This window comes from Haliotis rubra, unplaced genomic scaffold (assembly GCF_003918875.1).
Source record: "Haliotis rubra isolate DU_JTF1 unplaced genomic scaffold, ASM391887v1 Scf1641, whole genome shotgun sequence".
NCBI classification, from domain to species: Eukaryota; Metazoa; Mollusca; class Gastropoda; order Lepetellida; family Haliotidae; genus Haliotis; species Haliotis rubra.
Genome location: NW_025765605.1, coordinates 124,901 through 136,071, shown reverse-complemented (window position 1 = coordinate 136,071; position 11,171 = coordinate 124,901). Strand labels below are relative to the sequence as shown.

General features: G+C 43.0%; 1 protein-coding gene across 1 annotated transcript; it reads right to left on the bottom strand.

Annotated features, from left to right (window-relative positions):
* Positions 1–3,534: 3,534 nt before the first annotated feature.
* LOC124271910 (endoglucanase E-4-like) lies at positions 3,535–11,170 on the bottom strand (the record flags this gene model as incomplete). Its single annotated transcript, XM_046707086.1, is given in 13 exon segments — positions 3,535–3,650; positions 4,063–4,253; positions 5,173–5,338; positions 5,812–5,959; positions 7,276–7,426; positions 8,121–8,232; positions 9,231–9,390; positions 9,792–9,976; positions 10,748–10,765; positions 10,768–10,808; positions 10,810–10,830; positions 10,832–10,916; positions 11,080–11,170. Coding segments are annotated over 13 exon segments (1,431 nt in total), but the record flags the coding sequence as incomplete, so codon positions are not given.
* Position 11,171: the final 1 nt, after the last annotated feature.

The following is an 11,171-nucleotide window of genomic DNA, read 5'->3' as shown; positions in this document are numbered from 1 at the left end:
TATTACGTATTAAGTTAAACCGAAGAAGTACTTGTAATGGCAATGAGAGGCGGCTTTTCTTGAGCTTCTTGATACAACTCTTTCATTGTTGCTTTGAAAATTATTTCATATATTGTCAATGTTGGTGTATTTAGCCAATCAAACGTGTTTTGAAGCAACAAGACAAATTATTTGCGCTTCTGCATGGTAAATGACGTCAAGCATGGTGGCCCTGTCATTTTAGATTTGGACAATCTGCTGTGCACGGTTGCCACCTTAGTCGCATCAGAAAGCCATGATAACAGTTCGAATCCCAGCACCATACATATCTCTTCACTTTGGACATATCTCCAATATCAAGCTGACAGGGCCGTGAATTAACTGAAATATTGTTCAAGACGGCGTTAAAATCCAGGCCACATCAGCATAGACACCAGGTGGAAGTTCTCAGATACACTCCAAGGCCAAGGCAAGAAATTGGCTCATTTTTAATTTTGATATGTGGGGAATTTATTCAAAGGTGTTGAAAATTATTTTCGTTTATTTTCTAATAATCCTTAAAACCGCACCAAGATATGTTGTCGTATTGGAAGAAAATTGACTTCGAGCTTTAAAAATCAGTAAAGAAATTTGGCCTGGAAGTAAGGTGAAATACACGTTTTACTGAGAGGATAGAAGCGACACTACGTCAGCCGATAGAGGTACTTTGACGACCGTTGGTATAACACAGACGTTGTAAAACAGGAAACGCACTTTAGATATGCCTCTAGACTTACTTTGGTGAACAGCGTGGCAAGAGTTATAGGAATGATAAGCATGGAGCTTTCATGCCCAGCATGTCGCAAGAACGTTTTGTTGTCACAGACATACTATCAATAGACTTTATTAAACGGGTTTCCAATGAGACTGGCGGGACTGTTGACTGACCGGAGTCAGGTCAGACCTAAAGGTCACTACCCCTCAGGAAGACCAATATCTACGAATTCTACATCTGAGGGAATCGGTTTCCACAACCAGTTTCGGAATCAGCATCAGCAGCACTCAGTCGAGTTGTCAGCAGACACGCAGTTAGACGACAATAATTCCAGGAACAATGCTGACACGTCGTCATCGCCTGAATAGGTTGATCTGGGCACGTCGTGTTCGACGATGGCAGCTCTTCTTGATTGGCGTAGGGTTCTATTCAGGGATTAGAGTAGAGTTTTCTTTATACCATAGAGACGGTAGAGCACGTGTATATCGCTGTCGTGGTGAACGTCATGCCCAAATCATGCGTTATGGAGGTCTTCAGGCTCATGAGTGGCGGGAGGAGTGTTATGGTTTGGGAGGCATCTGTGGCGAAATGAAGCATTGGCCAATTGTCACAGTTCAAGGCAACCTGACAGCACAACAATACATTGACCAGGCTATTCGTCCAGTTGTGTTCCACGCTTTCGTTAATCAACAGCATTCAAAGGACATTATTTCAACAAAGACAATGCTCCTGCACACAGCCAGGATTCATGACATACCTTATGGGAACCAATAACATCAACGTTTTGTCTTTTTGGCCGTCTCTTCCCTGACCTCTTCACCAAAAGAGCATCTCTGGGACTCTTCTGGGCAGAAAAATCATAATGAGACTAAACCCTCAAAGCAAACCTGTTGAGATAACTGGAACAAGCCATCTTCATCATGAATGGAGGAATAGTCCCCAAACGCCTTCTATCAGACGTCTCACAACTAGGTGACCTTGTTCGACGGTTTGGCTTCTGAGAGAGTTTCTTGAGACAGTCAAGTGTCACGCTGATGAACTTGTCTGAAATGTGCCTCTGTTCAGCCAGCAGTGGATGGATACCAGGTAGAATGAGATGGTAATATGACTTAACCATCAAACACCTCAAAGACAGCTTAGGTCGCACTCTCCCATTGGGAATGAGAATTGCCGGTGTAATAAAGGCTTTGAACGTGATATTCTGATTGGAGTGAGTGAGTGAGTTTGGCTTTACGCCGCTTTTAGCAATATTCCAGCAATATTCCCCGCGGGGACACCAGAAATGGGCTTCACACATTGTGCCCATGTGGGGAAATCGAACCCGGGCCTTCAGCGTGACGAGCGAATGCTTTAACCACTAAGCTACCCCACCACCCCTTCTGATTGGAAAAACGCCATACAAATGGGCTGTTTTAATTAAATGTCGCGTTGTCGTTGTAAAGATGAAGTCTTTTTTCTTTTACCTCATTTCAAGGTTGAACGAAGCCTTAAAATACGTCAAACACTCATGGAAGCTAACTCCTATCCTAAATCCTCAATTCGTTACATGCATATATGTATATGGCGTAAACACGATAACATGATATACGTGCTGGGTTTTTTATATCATATTTAATATGTTCTGTTGCGACCTGAATTCAGTGGTTTTGAATGCACGGATACCGATAACTTCTATACATAGTATTTCAAATAATCAATTACTTAATATGGTTTGATCGGCATTCTAGAAGCTGGTGAATCAATACTGAGGCACATGACGTTATGGACAACAACATCCTGTTTAATGCTTAGGTCACGTTTGAGTGTAGACTCTTTCACCATTATCAAGCTAATAGTGACTACAGCCAGGTAATGAGAAGTATGACAAACAGCAGAATAACATTCACAACAGCATGTAATAGAATAACAAGGAGGATGGTGATTCAGGGCTTGGTCAATATGGGTTTGGGGCTCGAGTGTGGCCGAGATTTTCCTCTTGACAAACTCTTAGTAGAGTACTGGTTGAAGTTAGTAGAGCCATGTTGCTGGTGATAAAGCTCATGTTGTAGGTCATGGCTGCTGGAACTAATGTTCTTGGCGCTTTACGTCAGATTTAGTTTTAGGGAGAATGTTTGGAGTTGAAATGAATGTACTGGTCAGAATGGATGGGCTTTTTTCTGTAGAGTGTGGTTTGATGCTGCTACCGGGGTCTATCGATACAAGAGACGCACACACCTATATCCAAGTGAGTGAGCGAGTTGAGCTTTACGCCGCACTCAGCAATATTCCAGCTGTATGGTGGCGGTCTGTAAATAATCGAGTCTGGACCAGGCAATCCAGCACGACCATCGATCTGCGCAATTGGGAACCGATGACATGTGTCAACCAAGTCAGCGAGCCTGACCACCAGATCCCGTTAGTCGCCTCTTACGGCAAACGTGGGTTACTGACGATCAATTCTAACCCACGCTCACACAACCAAGCAAGGCTGTACCAGACAACTGCTCCATGACAATAGGAAAAGAAAATCGAACGCATTACCCGTTGAAAGTGCTTCATTTAACGTGAAAGTGTTGTCCTTGTAAAACATCTCAAGAACTGCTGAAAATATCCACTTATAAAAGACAGCCGCGTGTGAAATGTGTGAAGAAGAGATGCTGGTGGGTGTCTGGTGCGTCAAAGCACTTGAATGGCACCTGAAACCCTAATGTTTCTGCTATACAAAATTGTTAGCCCCTACAAATAATAGCACAGGTGTCCACACTGGCCTCCTGGAGTCTAACCTCCCTGTCACCATTGCTGAATGAATACAGACAAATAAATGCGTTTGTCTTATCATTTAATTACGAAGTATACGGTAACAGGAGCTGCTGGTCTCACGGACATATTTCCCTGTACGTTGTAGGGAGCTGATGAACCAGGGACAAATGCTCCAACGCTGGAATGAGAAAGATGTGATCAACAACCCAAGCACTAACACTGTGGATAAGTTTATTGTCTGTGACTAAGTCTACGTGGCTATGTATCATCAACACTGTACACAAATATATGCAAGCGCCATGGAACGGCTACCAGTAAGAAGTCTAGCAAGCATGGGCTATATGAATTATTATTACTGGGAGAATTACTGAGTATAGTAAAGAATATGATTATACAATGCCATTTAGGAAGTGGTCAAATATCATGTTATATTTGGTATTACACTTTCTCATTACAGTATAGATTCTAGTACTTTTCCTGGGTTGAGTCCTTATTCTCATAAATAACCACGATTGACATGAGGCAAGTTAATTACGTTTCAGATCACTAATCTAACTAAAAGTTCTTCATGCACGAACAACAACACGCACCTGCTGTCGAGGCGTGCATGCCGGCGTTGTAGTCGCAAGCCACCTCGTTTTTGACGTAGTCTTTTCTGTCGTCGGTGTAGCTGTCGTCTTTGCCGGGGCCGCCCACCATGGCGCCGTACAGCGTGTGGGGATTGGGCCCCTTGTTGGTCTGAGACTCCCAGGTGCACGGGGCCGGCAGCATAGGGCATGAGCTGAAACACATGGACCGGAAGTGTCATTGGATCATTCTGATGTTGCAAGGTACTTCATCACAAAGTCATTTGGGATTGGGACGCATGAACTAGATTGGGTTTTGTTTATTGTGCCAGTATGTTTTGTCACAATTTTGTCATGTTTCTGTCATCCCTGTACAATTCGCCAAGGACGTGAATGTTCACAAGGCACTGTACTCACCGTGACAACAATACTCAACTCGACTTCTGTTTCCTGCAATACTCGAGCGCCTGATGGCGTAACCGTATCAATCCAAAAAATGCAATTATCAGGATTGACAACGGCATCGAAAAAGCTGTATCGAAGTGTCGCAATCACGAAACAAAAGAACTGGTTTGCAATATTGTTTGTCAATATTGTATTCTCATTTTGTAAAATGCCACACAAAGAAGAAATCCTCAGGAAAGTTTCCAGAAGAAAGTTCAACTATAACAATATTTTGATTCGCTCGTGTGAGGCTGTAGTTTGGCAATGGGCCCGCACCGAGTTCTCCTTCAGAAGGGTCATTATGCTTGACTGATGAATTCCACCAATCACTGAGGTGAGTTGATTATAAGCGACTTGTTGGAACTGGTGATGCCTTAGTTGTCAATAGTTGATGGTATCTATCATAGCAGGATGAACATAGCGAAACTAGAATAACCTACGGAATTAATCCCTACATTGATCCAGCCGAAAAACACATGAGTAAAGAAAGAAAGGAACTGGCCACTTGATGCTTGTAAGGCAGCCTTGTTTGGTGTTTTTCCTTGCTTCGGACCGACCATCGCAGCAGTGGAGATGATATAGACACAAGCAATGACACAAAGACACAAACAAGACACAAGCAAGACTTAGACACAAAGACAAACACAAGACGCAAGCAACGACACAAAGACACAAGCAATGAAACTATACCTGGCCCTATGATGTGGATTCTTTGGAGGGTTCACTCCGTAGCCCACAATGTAGCTTCTTCCAGTGTCGCCGTAGACGTAGTGGAGCTGTGTCATCGCCCACTTCCGGTACAACTCGGTGTTGATGCCGTCATCAGCGGCGACCAGTGCGATGAAGGCGGTGTTAGCTGGAATAGATTGACATGACACACAGCGTAAACACCGTAATCTAAAGTCTGGTGGTGAATCCTTGTGGCGAAGACCTTATTTGTCATGCCTTTTTCAAAAGTCCTAGTTTGGTTTAATTACTTAACTGGGAAAGGGAACGTGTGTCCCTAAACGTGATGTTGCGGTGAGAGTAGCAAAAAGATACTGACTTGACACCGGCGACAAAAGAAATACTTACTGGAAATTAATGAAACTATGTCCATACAGAAATCCTCACACGATTATGTTCAGGAATACAAACCAACTCATGAAACTGGGTGAATTGTACAGCAAAGTTGCTGTTATTTTACGGTGGCGTGTAAATAATAACTCGGTCTGGACAATCCAGTGCATCAGTTCACGACTCACGACTCACGGAAACAATGGCAGTCAAGTTACGCCGATGGTGATATACGAGACAATAAAATGTCCGTACAATGTTGCAGCAACTTACAGGCATACCGAAGTGCCCCCCACTCCAGTCTGAACGCCATGCACTTGGGGCTATACACGATCTCCTTGCCCCCAGGAAACCACATCTTGAATGTGTCTTCTATGTGACTCTTGTACAGGTCTTTCTTTGTCGCCTCGTACATCAGTACCTGTGGAGATTAACAGTGACGTTAGATCACTAACTAGTGGTTTATTAATGGGAGCATGACTTCTTTGATGGGCATTTTAGAAGTTGAGGTGATGAAGAATGATGATAATATTATGGATATACAACTTCTTTATTCTGTGAAAGGCGACGTTTCCACATAGATTCTTATGTCGTTGTCATCACTTGCTTGACATAAAATTATCATCATGCTTAATGGGAACATGGTCAAGTAACTAAAGGTTTGTTTGTGGAAACATTGTGAAAGTTCCCTTCTATGTGTGCTCTCTGCAATGGATAGCTGATACCAATAAAGCCATGGTTGATTCTGTATGTATTTCATCCTTTGAAGCCGAGGCCCACACACTTTATTTGTATATACTGTTACAGTGTCAGTAAAGGTTTCCAACGTTGTACCGAATATACCTTACTTCTCTCTGTATGCATTGTCTTTATCGTGATACAGACGTTGTTATCATAAACGTCGTGCCCGTATAATATTGATTATACTTACAATTTGAATAATCATAATATTATGATTTCATTACTGAATCCTAACATCGTCATTAACTCCCCGGGTTTGCCTCATCTACACCATATTCAGCTCATCTTTACTGTATTGCAAACCCACAAAACTGGCCTCAGGTTGTGTGTCTCCCTGAACAAAACACATTTCTTTGAATCCCGTATACTACTGTACACAGATCACAAAGAACTTAGAAAAGGGTGCGATTTCAAGATTGAAAAATGAAATATAAATTGAAAATTGTTTATGCACCAGTATTCACTGTTGATGTGAAATCTGTATACTGAATACGGTTACCCCACTACTGTGTATACACTCTAAATAAACCCCAAATCCAGGTTACAGATCTGGGTTTAACAGCCTCCAAGTAACTGGTCGAACAACCAACAAACCAAGTATCCCAAAAGCAGCGTACATTGACTTCCTGCATAAACATTCCCTGGAAATGTATTTCACCAGCAGTTGCCTTTCAAATATATACTTTAGTGTAAACGACTCTTCACCTTAACTCCCTGCATGACCAGTCATTATTTGGCCACGATCCTCCTTCCTTACGTGGATTCAAACACAGAAAACTGCAATCACGTGCCTCAGGGAGATAACTCTCATTTTTCTATATTTTTGTTTGATGTGCGTATTTCTTTTGTTCGATTTTAATCTTAAAATGTGTTGCTCCAGTTGAAAGAATGTATTCACTGTGAACGTTGTGTATTGTAGTATTGAGGGCAAGAAGGGCAGTCGTGTTTCAATACAGCTGTTGATCCGAGAAGTGGCGTGAATACTGCTTTACATACGTTAGCGCCATCTATCTTCTCGTCCCAGGAGAAGCCCCAAGCGGACTTGTTCAGGAAGTGTTGCTCGGCGTAGTCCAGATACTGCTTGTCCCCTGTGGCCTTGTGCAGCCACATCCCGCCCCAGCTGTTCTCGTCAGCATCTGACTGGGAGCTGAAACATCCGGGATGCTGCCTGACTAATACATACAATAGCACCGTTGATACATGTGACAGTTTACTGAAACACTTTACCCATAGACGTGGCAGTTTACTGAGACACGTGATACTTTACTGATCAATAGAGAGAAACCCTCCACTTGGTGATGATTTACTCCATATTTTTTTAGTTTTTTTATAAGATTTGATAAGATTCACCTTTGATAAGATTCATTTTGATGATTTGTCGCATTGTACAAAGAACATGTTTTTAAATTAATTTAATCTTTTGCACCTGAATAACGTCCGTCAATTTAAAATAATAACATATCATGTTTGATTTACAGGTGATGATAGATTAACTGGTGTTCACTGTCATCGATTTATATACCAGTGTGTAGCCCAGGGTTAGCGATAGTAAGTGCTTTGTGTATCGATTGTTCGTGCATTGTGTGAACACGTGGTTGTAGTACTTGTGTTTAACTCCCTGTAAATGTCCAGGGTGCCATTATGCAAGGCGATATTAGTGCTCACAACTCCCATACCTTAACAAAAAAACATGCTGTATTCAGTCAAGTTTGTTTTGTACACTGGCACGCCTGTTGTATTGGTTGGTTGTATTGTGTTGTGCTTAAGAGTATTTGTCTCACGTAAACTAGTGGTTGTGGGTGTACTTGTCGCCTCGTCGTAAGTGAACTAGATGTACGTACGTGTAAAAGCCGGCAGCCGCTGAGACGCTGGCACTGTACTTGCCCTGGTGAGCTTTGGCGAACTCAAACAGCTGCTGGGCGTGTTTCAGCAGGGTGGCCGAGTAGGCAGGGTCTGGCAGGACACGAACAGAGAAGATCTTTAAGCAACTTTTCCGAACCTCAATGATAAATTCAAATACTTACGTTGTCATTGGGATGATATATAACGTAAACGCCAGAGAGATTGACCAGTGCTGATTATCCATCAGGTGGAAAGGCCACTATGACTGTGATATGATATAGATAGATCCCCAGTATGCCACCAGATGAAGAGGTAAGCATGGCCTGCACTTCAGGTATCATCACCACTCTGCCACGGCCTGATCGTGAACGTGTGACTTTCACAGGAATCAGGGATGACAGAGGCCATCATGCTTCACACAATGACAGTGAATTCAATACATCACAAACAGACCAGGAGACAATGATAACACAATCCTTTCAACCTGAAATCAAATTCGACTGTTACTGCCTTGTGATAAGCGTTATCGTTCAAGAATTATTGTAGAGGAGCAGAAATGTCTCTGTGATTGATGTTCCCAACATTGCCTGCGTAAGAGCGAACTGTGTAAGTGAGTGAGGGAAGTGTTGGAGAAAAGCCTGGAGGCAGGTCTCAGATGTTTACGAGGATTGAGGTAACAAACCCAGGAATATTGTCAGAGCGACCCAGGATTCAAACCCAAGGGACGCAACTCTGCATGGGGAATTGCACTGCCTTAAACCGCCTTAGGCCAACTCATGCTTCCGCGAAACAGAGAAGGTGTTGACACATCTTTGACACATCCACAGGAACTGAACCATGCCCATTCACACAAAACCATGGTGATGCTACGGCAAACGTTACCCCAAGTCTGAGCGGACACTAGCCACCTCCACGGTATCTCTGTGTACGCGGTACTAATAATGGCGGGAGAATTCATATCTGCTCATTTACCCTTCTCCTTTTCACCATATCGTGAAAATCTCAAATTGTTTGCCCTTCATTGTCAATAGGGAATAGCCACATATACGGTAACTTTGTGTACGTGATACTAATGATGATGGGATAACTTATGTTGTCTTTTCATGTACCTTTCTTCTTGAAGGCAATGGAACCGGCGGCCATGGCAGCAGCTGTCTCCATTGCGAGGTCGGATCCAGGCTTGGAGGCGTCGATTTTGTAGGCTGGTCTCGGTTCTGTCATGCGCTCGGGACTGGTCCATGTTCCATGGTCTGACCCGCCGTTTCCAACCTGTGTGTTGTTATATAGGGTTGGAACATGCTGTTTGGAATTCAATACAAATGAAAGATAACTAATAGGCAATAAAGAAGAATACGTTGGAATCTCATTAAGTAGAATATTTAACTATTTTAAAATGCATTTCAATGCGTCCGATACAAGCGAAATATTCATGGAAATGCAATGTATGACGGGGTCACAGCAAGTTATTGTCATAGAGTAATATTAGTGTTACAAAATCGGGAATAGTTTGGTCCCATAAACACGTTATTAACTTAATATTAATATTTAGGTTCCACCGAAAAGGTTACTGTGCTCATTCCTATGAACATTATAAAAGAAGGATACTCAAAACATTTAACCTAGTTACACATTAAACGTGTGGGGGCAAATGTGAGTGTTTATGGAGGCACCTGTGCGTAGAGTTCGTTAGGCTTGGTGTGGCACTTGATGAAGTAGTCCAGAGGCCACTTGATGCATTCATACATCTTGTCCAGTTGACCCGTCTTCTCGTAGGCGTCCTTGTACCTGATGAGACTCCACGTCAGGAGGGTCGTGCTGAACGCCATGGGGAAGTTGAATTTGACGTTATCGCCAGCTGCGAAAAGATGTGTGTAATGAATAACTCCATGTGTGTGTATTGGAAGATACATGTATTCAGGTAAGGATGTCATCTGTGGGATGGTCACTTTGATTGAATTCCCACATTCAGCATCATACGAAGACGAGGTTCAGGCGACGGTAAGCTGTATGCTGTTGTGGGCCTCGGTATCTTAAACTGAATCGGGTGAATATAAAACGTCAACGCTGGAGGATATTAGTATTCAGTCTCGACGAAACAGATTCCACAGGGTTTAAAAGTAAACGAGAATGGGAAAATAAGTGGGAAAATCATGATACCAACGGCTCAGTGAAGATTAGTAATAATACCAGCTGAAGAGACGTCATTCAAGTACATACTAATGGGGATCAAACATCACTTTATTATTGCTCAATCTCGTAAATATCCGTAATATTAGACGCCAAAGATGATTAAAGTAAGGGGTGTAGTCGGTCCACTTCTAACGCTTCTCAACCTTCAACCCTTTGAGGGTTCTGGGTTAAAACACAGGAGGATGCCGTTGTACAGAACAACCTTGACTAAGGCTTGACCAACCTTAACGTGGGAAGGATACTTTGTTGCAACCTTAACTGAGGTAATCTTGTTTTGTACAACGGAACCCAGATCCTCAGCAATCAATGCTGCATGGGTAGGACTTTGGTTGCTGCCGTGTCATCCACTACAAGCTGAAGTTTCGTGACATGTGAAACAACCTCTGTTCCTGGATACAAAACATCCCTCCAACTCAGGATAAAACAATCAGCTCACCATCATACCATCCCCCGTGAGGTCTTCCCCGTTGGCCCCTTTGTCGTCAAGGGCGGAGTCCTCTCCAGGGGATCCTGTTGTCAGGGGAGTTTCCCAGATCTCTGAGCCTCGTAGAACAAGATGGACTTCATCAGGATCTCACCGTAGTTGTACTTGGTTTTCTGGGCACCTAGGCACGGGAAGACCGATACTCGTACTAATGTCAAACTAACATATGGAGTAATTGGTCTCGATGGAAAATGTTTTCAGTATTTTCAAAATTACCAAACAACCTTTTAATGCTAGAGAACTGATGCCAAATTCGAAGAAGCATTGAAAGAGTAGGCATTTACCTGTTATCACGGGAAGATGTGGCAGCGTTTGTCCGTCGTTGGTGACGTCCACAAGAACCCCCAGTTCCTGCCGGAACGCCGCCACCACAGAC